The sequence below is a fragment of the Bos javanicus genome, chromosome 9 (genome assembly GCF_032452875.1).
Source record: "Bos javanicus breed banteng chromosome 9, ARS-OSU_banteng_1.0, whole genome shotgun sequence".
NCBI lineage: Eukaryota > Metazoa > Chordata > Mammalia > Artiodactyla > Bovidae > Bos > Bos javanicus.
This window is the reverse complement of record NC_083876.1, coordinates 8,816,100-8,829,141: the sequence shown is the minus strand read 5'-3', so window position 1 is coordinate 8,829,141 and position 13,042 is coordinate 8,816,100. Positions and strand designations below refer to the sequence as shown.

The following is a 13,042-nucleotide window of genomic DNA, read 5'->3' as shown; positions in this document are numbered from 1 at the left end:
AGGCCTTCTGCTAATTGAGCGGCTCTTTGGCCAAGGAAGGGACTTCCCTGGTGGCTCAAAGGAGACTAGAGAGCTTCCCTTACGATGGCAGTGGAAGCCCCTGAGGCGACTTGCCTCTGTTGACACATCTGCTGCTAAGCCCATGGGCGCCTGGGCGTTTCCGGTCAGCAGCCAGTTACGTGACGTCGCCGGAAGACCACGCCCTTCAGAACCCAGCCCCGCCCTGCTGCCGGCCGTGCGTGACGTCACGGCGCCCGGACGCGCCCCGCCCCCGGCCGCTGTCGCCAGGGGCTGCTCCCAGCGGGTCTCCTAGGCAACCAGCGCTCCGCCCCTCCGCCCCTTTAACCTTTAGGGTGCGCGCGCGCCGCGTCCTGCGCCGGTTCCTCCCTCCCTCCCCTCTCTTGTCCCCCCTTCACCGGGGCTGTCCCGGCCGGAAGCGAAGATGGCGGCGGCGGCGGCGGGCGCGGCGTCCGCCGAGCTGGTGATCGGCTGGTGCATCTTCGGCCTCCTCCTCCTGGTAGGGGAGGCGCTTGGCATGACCCGGGGTCTGGCCGGGGGACGGGGGCGGCCCCGCCGCTGGCCGCCGGGGCCCCGACTTCCTCGTCCCGCCCCTCCGGCTCCGGCGCCCGCCGCGGAGGCGCCGGGTGGGGGCGGGCCGCGGGAGGGGCGCGCCGGCTGCCGACTGCGGGCGCGGGGTGGTCCCCGTGGCGCAGCCAGTGCCCCAGACCTGGGCCCGAACAGAGGCCCCTGCGCACGGGGGAGCGGGGCGCCTAGAGGACAGGCCCCGGAGGCAGGCAGCTCCCGCCTGCGCGCGTCCCGCGGGCGCCGCGTCGTCGGCCCACGAGCCGGCTCTGCGCTCGGAGCGGCTCCACAGTGTCCCCGCTTTTAGGGCCGTGGGGTCCGCAGCCTTCTCTCCCCCATTGTACGGTACTGCCTTGGTGACGTGCGTTCTGACGGTGGCTTTCGCCTTCCTTCCTGGTTTTTGATGGCTGAGACACCTGTGCTGCGGAGTTGGGGCCCTGGTTACTTGCAGGGTCAGGGTCTGTGTGCCCACCTGTCTGACCTCAGGGTGCCTCCATCCCAGCCGCCTGACTCCTGCTTATCCAGGCAGCAAAACATGGGCCAGGTGGCCTAGCTTTTATTTCCGTAACCCATGTTAAAACCCTTTTAATTGGGAGTTCAGTTTATTTCTCTTCGTTCCCCTCCCCAGTCTCACTCTTCCTGGTAGTCTTCAGCCCAACCTGTTGTTTCTTCAGTGTCCCGAAGTATTAATGCCACTTGGCAGTAGGAAAACAACAAAATCAATCAAACAAACAAAAAAATCCAGTTTACTTGTTGAAATCAAATTTTGCCTCATTTTACTTTACTTTCTAGATTCTGTTACCGTGTCTGCAATCTGTATAGTATGTTTTTTTCTTGTAGGTGTTGCAACAGAAACTGCCTCCTTCCTGCAGTGTGTGAAATCTTGAAAAGGCTTCTTTTGTAGCCTTTACCACATGCCCAGAAAGTAATAATGCCCTTACCTTGGAACATGGTTTTTTCTGTTTGGAGAAAGGGAAAGACCTGAAGTTTGGCTTTGGTTTCCACAGCCTGTACTTGGGCTTTGACTATTGTATTCACTTGACTTTGTAGGGGAACAAAATTTGGCACCCCAAAATGTCTCTCTGGCATGGGGATTAGTTTAGACTGGTGATTTGTAAGAAAGGGAAGACTCAAGAAATATTTCTTTTTACATCTGCCTTAGCCACTGGAAGAATTTGGATCAGGGCCCTGTCTCCAAAATAAGATTTATCACCAGAGATACCTGTAAAGAATGTGGGCTGGGTTTGGTGGGCCTAGAGCTCAGAGAGTACCTCTGTGTCCTTTTGTCCCTGCCTGGCCCAACAAAAGTAAAAAGTTTGTTTACTAAACTTTAGCTTTCTACTTGCATGTGAAGTGCCGTCTTCCCAGTTCAGGTCCCAAGCCATCACTTCCAGCATCCTCTGTCTATAGCTGAAGGTGGTATTTAGAGTGAGGGCTTTGGCCATTTTGTTAAGTTTTCTTGGGTATCTCCCCTTTACAGTATCAGTTCAGTTCAGTTCAGTCTAGTCGGTCAGTCGTGTCCGACTCTTTGCAACCCTATGAATCGCAGCACGCCAGGCCTCCCTGTCCATCACCAACTCCCGGAGTTCAACCAAACTCATGTGCATTGAGTCGGTGATGCCATCCAGCCATGTCAAACTCTGTTGTCCCCTTCTCCTCCTGCCCCCAATCCCTCCCAGCATCAGGGTCTTTTCCAATGAGTCAACTCTCTGCATGAGGTGGCCAAAGTATTGGAGTTTCAGCCTCAGAATCAGTCCTTCCAATGAACACTCAGGACTGGTGTCCTTTAGGATGGACTGGTTGGATCTCCTTGCAGTCCAAGGGACTCTCAAGAGTCTTCTCCAACACTACAGTTCAAAAGCATCAATTCTTCTGCGCTCAGCTTTCTTCACAGTCCCAACTCTCACATCCATATATGACCACTGGAAAAACCGTAGCCTTGACTAGACTGACCTTTGTTGGCAAAGTAATATCTCTGCTTTTGAATATGCTATCTAGGTTGGTCATAACTTTCCTTCCAAGGAGTAAGCGTCTTTTAATTTCATGGCTGCAATCATCATCTGCAGTGATTTTCGAGCCCCCAAAAATAGTCAGCCACTGTTTCCACTGTTTCCCTATCTATTTCCCATGAAGTGATGGGACCAGATGCCATGATCTTAGTTTTAAGAATGTTGAGCTTTAAGCCAACTTTTTCACTCTGCTCTTTCACTTTCATCAAGAGGCTTTTTAGTTCCTCTTCACTTTCTGCCATAAGGGTGGTGTCATCTGCATATCTGTGGTTATTATTTCTCCTGGCAGTCTTGATTCCAGCTTGTGCTTCTTACAGCCCAGAGTTTCTCATGATGTACTCTGCATATAAGTTAAATAAACAGGGTGACCATATACAGCCTTGACGTACTCCTTTTCTTACTTGGAACCAGTCTGTTGTTCCATGTCCAGTTCTAACTGTTGCTTCCTGACCTGCATATCGGTTTCTCAAGAGGCAGGTCAGGTGGTCTGGTATTCCCATCTCTTGAAGAATTTCCACAGTTTATTATGATCCACACTTTCAAAGGCTTTGGCATAGTTAATAAAGCAGAAGTCAATGTTTTTCTGGAACTCTCTTGCTTTTTCCATGATCCAACAGATGTTGGCAATTTGATATCTGGTTCCTCTGCCTTTCCTAAAACCAGCTTGAACATCAGGAAGTTCACGGTTCACGTATTGCTGAAGCCTGGCCTGTACAGTATGCTGCTGCTGGTGCTACGTCGCTTCAGTTGTGTCCGACTCTGTGTGACCCCATAGACAGTAGCCCACCAGGCTCCCCGTCCCTGGGATTCTCCAGGCAAGAACACTGGAGTGGGTTGCCATTTCCTTCTCCAATGCATGAAAGTGAAAAGTGAAAGTGAAGTCCCTCAGTTGTGTCCGACTCCTAGCGACCCCATGGACTGCAGCCTACCAGGTTCCTCCGTCCATGGGATTTTCCAGGCAAGAGTATGGGATACATGTTATTAAATATTTGATTTTCTCCTGTTGATCTAGCTCATGTCAATTTAATTGTTAGACCAGGCAAAAGAAAAAGGAAAAGGAAATTTCTTTCTTCCTGACAGTTTAGAGGAAAACAAAGGAGCACATAACCTGTATCAGAGTTCAGGGAGAATAACTTGGCAATTAGCAACAAATACACATTTCAGATACAGCAGTTATGCTATAAATTGTAGGAGGATGCAAATAAAATGTGACCTTTAAGAGGGTCTGAAGATAGGTGGGAAAATAAGAATTCTTGAAACAGGTCTATTAAGTACTGAAAACCAAAGCATGATTTTATAAATTAAATAGGACTTGAGAGAATAAAGAACAATTTTGGGAGAAAGTGGAATAGAGGCAAAGTTTGGATAGAAAAGGAAGGGAAAGCTTTTAAGTTGGTGAAATTACAGCTGCTGCTGCTGCTAAGTCGCTTCAGTCATGTCCGACTCTGTGCGACCCCATAGACGGCAGCCCACCAGGCTCCCCCGTCCCTGGGATTCTCCAGGCAAGAACACTGGAGTGGGTTGCCATTTCCTTCTCCAATGCATGAAAATGAAAAGTGAAAGTGAAGTCCCTCAGTCGTGTCTGACTCTTAGCGACCCCATGGACTGCAGCCTACCAGGATCCTCTGTCCATGGGATTTTCCAGGCAGGAGTACTGGAGTGGGGTGCCATTGCCTTCTCCGGATATTACAGCAGGAACAAAATAAAATGAAAATAGAATTAACGGTTTGAAATTAGATGTTAGAATAGGACTAAATTAGCAGTGAGGGCCATTGTTTAATTTTCTGCAAATCTCTTTTAATTTGTGGATTATTAGATGAGAACTGGATTCTCCTGTGTGCTTCTGCATCCAACCTTTAGAGAGGTTACCATGAGATTTTAGTGATACGTAGTTGGAAGCAGAGTATCTTTTAGGTCATTGTGACGTTGTTCTTTATAATATTACATCAAAACTCAGTAAGTAGCAGCTTCTTAGTATGAAATATGGGCTTTGAAACCCTATCAGTGAACTTTTGTTCTTTCCCCTATAGGTGGTTTTATAACATGATGCATTTGGTCATTTAGAAAATAACTGGTTCACCGAGCTAAGCAGATCTTCGAAATACGGATATATTTCATTACATAAATCAGATATCACATCCATCAGTACCACCACTGTATTTGTCAGAAGAAATGTCTCAGAAATAAGTATTGAGAAATTGCCAAGCTCACAGTCTTGGATACATAGTCATTTGCGCTTTCAAGTGAAAATGCTGTTTCTTGGAAATAGTGCCTCCTTTGGCTTTCAGCTCTTAACATAGGATACTTTTCCTGGAGACAGCCATCTCTACTTGAGCACATTCACATTTTCCTCCATGGATTATTAAAAAAGGCGTGGGTTAAAGTTTAATGAAGTTGACATTTACTGCTTTGTCGATTGTAGTTTTAAGTTAAATAGTCTTTTTTTCCTTCTGTGAGTGTGTGGTGGTTAAAAAAATAGTCACTACTGGCATGTTTGATTCCATTGTTTTGATTTGTGCTTTATTGGCCAGCAGTTTTCCCCACCATTGGGTTTCCCTGGTGGCTCTGCTGGTAAAGAATCCACCTGCAATGTGGGAGACCTCGGTTCCATCCCTGTTGGGAAAATCCCCTGGAGAAGGGAACGGCTGCCCACTCCAGTATTCTGGCCTGGAGAATTCAGTCCATGGGGTGGCAAAGAGTCTGACAGGACAGAGTGACTTTTACCACCATAACTTATGTACCACGAGTGCAAATATCAATGTGGAAATATCAGTGTAGTAGTATTGTGAGAACAGTTTTCAATTTGCAGTTCCCCAGAAAGAGTTGTGGGACTGCCCGGGGTCTGGGGACTTAACACTTTGAGAACTGCTGCTAATCACCTGTTAAAGATTCAGAACACTGAAATTGACAGCTTTTATAATCTTGGGCAAACAGGATGGGCTTCATTTTCTTCTGTCACATAAGGAAAGGTTGGACTTGGCTCCTCCAAGCCTATAATTTAACTGTCCACATTTACTATATCAAATCTGAGCCCTTTACTCTAGTCCCCACCTCCACAGGATTGTCAATAATTTGGCTTACACCATCTCTCAAATTGCATTTCCTGTAACTGTATAAGGTTGAGTCTCCGTTTCTTTAAAGCAAGTTTACTTTTGTTACTCCAAGTGAGGGGATCATCTGGGAACTTGTTAGAAATACAAATATGGGGCCCCAGCCTTGCAGAATCAGAATCTGCAGTTTGACAAGATCTCAAGTGGCATGTGTTCCTTGATTCTCACTCCTGCCTCTGCCCAGGTACTTCTCCACCTTGACTGCTCATTACAGACACCTGGGGAGTATTAAAAGCCCTAATGCCCAAACCAGTTAAGTCAGAATCACTTGGGAGGGGTTGGGGACTGCTCTGAATCTTTCCTTATGACTGTTAGCAGAATTATATATTAGTTTCTTTCATGAAATTCTCTAAAATGTTATTTCATATGACATTTAATAATAATTGCTGCTCTTTGTTGAGCAATTACTAGCCCAGGCACGGTGCTAAACTCTTTACATTCAGTTCCTATAACCTGCTATGAAACAAAAATTCTTATCTTACAGATGAGGACAGTTGGTTTATTTTATAATGTAATAACTATTGATAGATTTAACCTGAAAACAAAAAGCTCTTTGGGGTCTGTTTTAATAAAGTTTCCCCAAACCCCTAAAAGTTTGGGATCCTCTGGCTGAACTGTTTGCCCAGGTTGCCCTTTTCGTGCTCGACTGCCTGTTATTGGCAAGCTTCTTCCTCTGCAATAGTACCCGCTGCTTCAAACTTTGTATAAGTGCAGATCTTCTTCAAGTCCAGCAAAAAGTTTATTCTGCATTTTGTTTTAGCTGTTGCTAAGGATAGAAAGGCTCATCTTCCAGTGACTTCCAAAATAATTTGGGGAAAGCTATATTTGTCAATTTAGAAACAAACACATGAAATATTATTGTAAGTAACATTTTATAAAAGAATATTTTCCAAAACAAAATGAAATTAGTAAATTGTTAAGAATTTGAATAAAGGTCTTTTTCCGACCTTTTTTCCTCCTTGCCTCCCTACGTTTTCTTTTATTTCTTTCTTTCCAACATCCATGTTCTGAAGTGCACATTTTTCTTTTCACTTTATTTTTTCCTGCTGTTCTGACACCAACTGAAATGTTAATAATGTAAAGAAATTACATGCAACAACTTGGATGGATTTCAAATTCATTAAGTTAAGTAAAAGAAGCCAGACTCAAAAGACATACTATGTAAGTACACTGACATTCTAGAAGAATCAGAAGCTGTGGGCATAGATAATAGGTAGTGGTTCTCAAGGGCTAAGGAGTGGTGCGCTTAGTCACTCCATCATGGCTGACTCTTTGTGACCCCATGGACTATAGCCTACCAGGCTCCTCTGTCCAAGGAGGTTCTCCAAGCAAGAATACTGGAGTGGGTTGCCATGACCTCCTTCAGGGGATCTTCCCAACCCAGGGATCGAACCCAGGTCTTCTGTTTTGCAGGCAGATTCGTTACCAACTGAGCCACCAGGGAAGTGGAGAGAGGGGTTAATTATGGAGGGGCAAAGGAGGTTTTTCTGAAGTGATGGAACTGTTCTTTTCTGTTGATTGTGTCAGGAGAATTTAGAAACTATAACTAGTTAGGTGGTGTTCTTAGTTCATTTCTGGCTCCTGAAGTATGATACCCGAAAGGGAAATAATGTTACATGAAAAATTAGGTTTGCCTATTGATGAGTGTTGAGTCAGCAGACACAACCAAACCAAAGATCAGGAGAAGGGAGAACACTGGGGGTCTTTGCTAAGCCAGTCCTCATCAGCAGGATTGGGGAAGTTTAAAGCTAAGGGTCATACATATTCATGATGGGGCTTGGGTGGTAGACAGAATCCAAGGAGGGTCAGAAGAGATCAGCATCATCCCTCAGGTTCCAGTTGATCTCGTAGTTGAACACTTCAGCACAATCTTTAAAACAGACCTGGAAGTTTTTACAACTGATGTACTATCTTTGCTGTAGTTACTTCTCTTGCTTGATAGAGTCGTTTGTTTCTGCATCATTTTGTTCCCTCTAGATCTTTAATTACTGAGATCTGTACAAGGGCAAGCATTGTGGCCAGGCTTAGATCACCAAGTAGCTTACGCCAAAAATGGCTTCTCATATGTCAAGAAAGCCATGCCTGGATCTCTTTCTCTAGGGAACCCGTACCTTGTCTGCACCAAAAGTTAAATCTTGAAAATCGTGAAAGGACAGAACAAAGCTTGTGTCCCAGAGCTTTTATAGAGCTTACGTAAAACCTTGGTTCTCAAGTTTGCCTCAGATTGGGATCCTCAGTGCCGATGCCTAGAGAAGCCTCAGTCTCTGATGAAAGTGATTTGGGGGAGAGGGGGTGCATAAAGAAATTTTAAGTTTTTACCAGGGGGATTCTAACACAGCCAAGGTTGAGAATCACCCATTTAGGATCTGGCTGCCATCCCCCTATGATTGAGTAAAGCAGAGATTCTCAAAGTGTAGTCTCTGGACCAGCATCAGCCTTTCTGGGAACTTGTTACAAATACAGGTTTTCTGGACCTTCTCCAGACCTATTGAATTTGAAACTGCTATAGTGGCCCTTCAGAGAATTCTGATGCCAGAATTTGAATTCTGATGCTAAAGTCCTTTACTCTGTGTTAATTTCTAGAAAGATGTTGGTCCATTAAGAAGACCTGATGGATTACAGATGTCAACCTCAGTACCTCTGAGTGTACTTTTTCCCCTGGAAAGTTCCTTGAAATGCACATGCATCCATTTTCAGTGTTCATTCTTCTTTGTTTGTGTGTGTTAGTTGCTTAGTCGTGTCTGACTCTTGGCAACCCCATAGACTGCAGCCCACCAGGCCCCTGCGTCCATGGGATTCTCCAGGCAAGAACACTGGAGTGGCTTGCCATTTCCTTCTCCAGCAGGAACTATAGAAAGAAAGAAAGTGAAGTCGCTCAGTTGTGTCCAACTCTTTGCAGCCCCATGGACTGCAGCCCACCAGGCTTCTCTGTCCATGGGATTTTCCAGGCAAGAGTACTGGAGTGAGATGCCATTGCCTTCTCTGTCTTCTTTGTTTAATACCCTTTAAAATGTGAATTACAGTATAATATGTTGATTGCATGGTGATTGTTGACAGTTAACCTTTAGCTGAATGATATTCTTGAACTGTCACAAAGGGACAGAAGTTAATTTCAGTTTGGGTGGTGTTTTGTGATGCTTCTGTAGTAAGAACAGGATAGAACAACTTTTTTTTTAATCAATTTTTTTTTTTAATTGAAGGATACTTGCTTTACAGATTTTGTTGTTTTCTGTCAAACCTCAACATGAATCAGCCATAGGTATACATATATCCTCTCCCTTTTGAACCTCTCTCCCATCTCCCTCCCTATCCCACCCTGCTAGGTTGATACAGAACCCCTGTTTGAGTTTCTTAGCCATATAGAAAATTCCCATTGGCAATCTATATTGTAATATAAGTTTCCATGTTACTCTTTCCATACATCTCACCCTCTCCTCCCCTCTCCTTATGTCCACAAATCTATTCTGTATGTCTGTTTCTCCATTGTGGCCCTGTAAGTAAATTCTTCAGTACCATTTTTCTAGATTCCATGTATATGTGTTAGAATATGATATTTATCTTTCTCTTTCTGACTTACTTCACTCTGTATAATAGGTTCTAAGTTCATCCACTTCATTAGAACTGACTCAAAGGCGTTCCTTTTTATGGCTGAGTAATATTCCATTGTGTATATGGACAACAACTTCTTTATCCATTCATCAATTGATGGACATCTAGGTTGCTTCCATGTTCCGGCTATTGTAAATAGTGCTGCAATGAACAATGGGAAACAGCTTTCAGTTACATCTCCTTTAGCTTGGGAAAATGTATAGGGAAAAGTATTCAGAGCTAGTTATAACTGTAATGTATCAACCGTTAATGGTCATACTGTGTTTGCGAGCAAATATGTAACTGAGCACTGTTATCAACAACCTTTGCTTGTTTTTTTGGTGTCTTGGCACCCCAGTGATGATGTACTGCTTTAATGAACTTGGCTTTGAAAATGATAAATCCTGACTAAGTTTATAAGGGGTAGGGGACTTCTCCATGCACATCCGAAAGCATCTTTACTTGGCATAAAGTTTCCCACCAGGAACTTTAAAACACATTCTAAAATCAGTATTAGAGCATAGATTGGGCAGTAACAAAACATTTCTTTCTGTCTGTTTCAGGCTATTTTGGCATTCTGCTGGATATATGTTCGCAAATATCAGAGTCAGCGGGAAAGTGAAGTTGTCTCCACCATAACCGCCATTTTTTCTCTGGCCATTGCGCTGATCACATCAGCACTTCTTCCAGTGGATATATTTTTGGTTTCTTACATGAAAAATCAAAATGGTACATTTAAGGTAATTATTTTGTTCTTTCATATTCTTGGCAATTAAGTATTTAATTAAATGTGTAGCAGTGCAGTGTGTGTTGTGTTTTATTGTTGTCTCTGGGAGTAAGTGAGAATGGAAATGCACACAGAGGCTGAAGATGTGACAACTAATGTGGAAGAGACTTTTCACTGTTTTACAACCATCTAAGTCCTTTTGTTAATCAAAAAATTTGCCAACTGATCACAATAGGTTTTATTTTTGTGCCTGTAGTAGCTCCCTTGAAGTCTGACTGGATTTCTATTATCTAATTAAGATAATTTAGAAGGACCTTTGTTAGTGGCAGATTATGGTCTTCAATTCTATGTCATGTTGAAGACCCTGAGTCACTGTGATGCAGGCTGCAGACAATCAGACCTGAGTTCTAGTCTTGGCTCCTCACTACCTAGGTTGTGTCTTTGGCCAAACTGAACTTTTTGGACTTCATGGTCCTTATATTTAAAATGCATGGTGTTAGACTGAAGGCTTCTGAGTTCCTTTTCAATTATTTAGATTACTTTTACATTTCTTATTTAGTGTAAACTCTGAGATAGAAAGTGTATTTTGTTTGTTTCTAGGTGGTCAGTGTCTGACACATAGTAGGTACTTAAATATTTGAATGAAATGTTATTTTAGTTATCTCAGTAATGCATGGTTCCAAAATAACTTCCTGAATTGGGCCAACTGGACTTAAATAATTTCATAATTTTTTTGAGTTAGGTTTGGCTAGATTCCAGTTGCTGTGAAAACTGCATTTCTTTTCTATAGGTTAGTCATTCATTTAGCAAGTATTAACTGAAGTCTTAGTATGTGCTGAATGCTGTAGAGAGATAGAAACTAGTGTCCATAGAGTACTTAGTGTGTGCCAGACCCTCTCCTAAATGGTTTACATATCTTAATGTCCCAACAACTCAATGAGGTAGATAGTGTTATCTCTGTTTTCATAGAGATGGGCAGGAAGCCAAGGTTCAGAGAGGTGACATAACCCATCTCAGGTCTGGGGTTTGAATATGCTGTTACTGGGATTTCCTATATGCAGTGTATAATTATTGTTTGAGCAGAGAGTTTTTTTAATTTTTAAATTTAGAATATTAGGTTTGTTTAGATTTTGTGGAATTACATTTTCATCTGGAAATTTCTAAAGTATTTTAATGAAATTATGAGCTTTCCCTTAGATCATGTAGTTGTTCTGGGACCATACTAAGTTTAGTAATCACTTTTTGGATACTAGTTTTTTGTTTTATTTATTTTTAATTTGTGAGATTACATTATACTTGTTTAAATAAGACTTTAGGAATTCACCTGCCTACAGAAACAAAAGTATTTCCCATTAAGACTTATGACATTTATTCTATTAAATGCTTCATTAGAGAAGAAAATGTATAGCTGTAGTTAGTGTGCTTATTTTATGTTTGTTAAATCGACTTGTCTCCTGAGAAACCTGCATGCAGGTCAAGAAACAACAGTTAAGAACAGACATGGAACAATGGACTGGTTCAGAATTGGGAAAGGAGTATGACAAGGCTGTACGTATATTGTCACCCTGCTTATTTAACGTCTATGCAGAATACATTATGTGAAATGCTGGGCTGGATGAACCACAAGGTGGAATAAAGATGGCCAGGAGAAATATCAACAACCTCAGATAATGCAGATGATAACACTCTAATGGCAGAAAGTGAAGAGGAACTAAAGAGCCTCTTATGAGGGTGAAAGAAGAAAGTGAACAAAATGGCTTAAAACTCAACATTCAAAAAACTAAGATCATGGCATCCAGTCCCATCACTTCTTGGCAAATAGATGGGGAAAAAGTGAAAATAGTGACAGATTTTATTTTCTTGGGCTCCAAAATCAATTTGGACAGTGAATGCAGCCATAAAATTAAAAGACACTTGCTCCTTGGAAGGACAAAGCTAGACGGCATATTAAAACGCAGAGATATCACTATTGACAAAGGTCTGTAGTCAAAGCTATGGTTTTCCAGTAGTTATGTACAGATGTGAGAGTTGGACCATGAAGAAATCTGAGCACTAAATAAGTGATAGTTTCAAATTGTGGTGCTGGAGAAGACTCTTGAGAGTCCTTTGGACAGCAAGATCAAACTAGTCAATCCTAAAGAAAATCAACCCTGAATCTTCATTCAGAAGGACTGATGATGCTGATATTGAAGCTCCAGTACTTTGGCCACTTGATGTGAAGAGTCGACTCATTGGAAAAGACCCTGATACTGGAAAAGATTGAAGGCAAAAGAAGGGGGTGACAGAGGATGAGACGGTTAGACAGCATCACTGACCTCAGTGGGCATGAGTTTGAGCAAACTCTGGGAGAGAGTGAAGAACAGGGAAGCCAGTGCTGCAGTTCATGGAGTCATAAAGAGTCAGACAGGACTTAGTGACTAAACGACAACAAAAATCTAAATGTGGCACCAATATTTAGAAGGGAAAAATTCCATGTTAAGGTTTTTCCTCTCTTCTTTAAAAACTTTTTCATTATCGAGGGATTCATTCAGCAATTGTATGGCCTTTGTGATAGCTTACGGTGAACGGTGTTAGATTCGTGATCTCCAAAGATTTAGCTTCGGGACCAGGAACCAGGCTTGATCACTCAAGAGCTTTTGTGTAGCAGAGTTTTATTAAAGTATAAAAAGGGACAGAGAAAGCTTCTGACACAGACCTCAGAAGGGGGATGAGAGTGCTCCCCTCGCTAGTGTTAGCAAGGGAGTTATATACTTTTTTAATTGGTTATTACAATAAAAAGAATGTTTAAAGGTGGTAAAGATCTTACTAGACCCACTCCTATAACTTACATTTTAAGATAACAGGTTAGCCAGGTTTTCAGGAAGAGAAACTGTCTTCAAGCAGGATACGTTGTTGTTTTATAATCCTTGGTACAGAGTTTAAAGTGAGTTGTTTCTTATGTAATTATCAGTTTTGGGCTTAAAGAAAAAAATGTTTTATGTGACTGAGGAGTGTAGACAAAAAAAGATGTTTGTCCTTTCCTCCTT

At 42.8% G+C, this 13,042-nt stretch overlaps 1 protein-coding gene across 1 annotated transcript in view; it reads left to right on the top strand.

The window, feature by feature from the left end:
- The first annotated feature begins 236 nt into the window (after positions 1-236).
- LMBRD1 (LMBR1 domain containing 1) overlaps positions 237-13,042 on the top strand; it is a 137,550-nt gene continuing 124,744 nt past the window's right edge. Inside the window, exons 1-2 of the mRNA XM_061427129.1 lie at positions 237-517; positions 9,853-10,029. Of these exons, the coding sequence (XP_061283113.1) occupies positions 443-517; positions 9,853-10,029 (252 nt within the window). The 5' untranslated portion in view covers positions 237-442. The remainder of the gene's footprint in view (positions 518-9,852; positions 10,030-13,042) is intronic.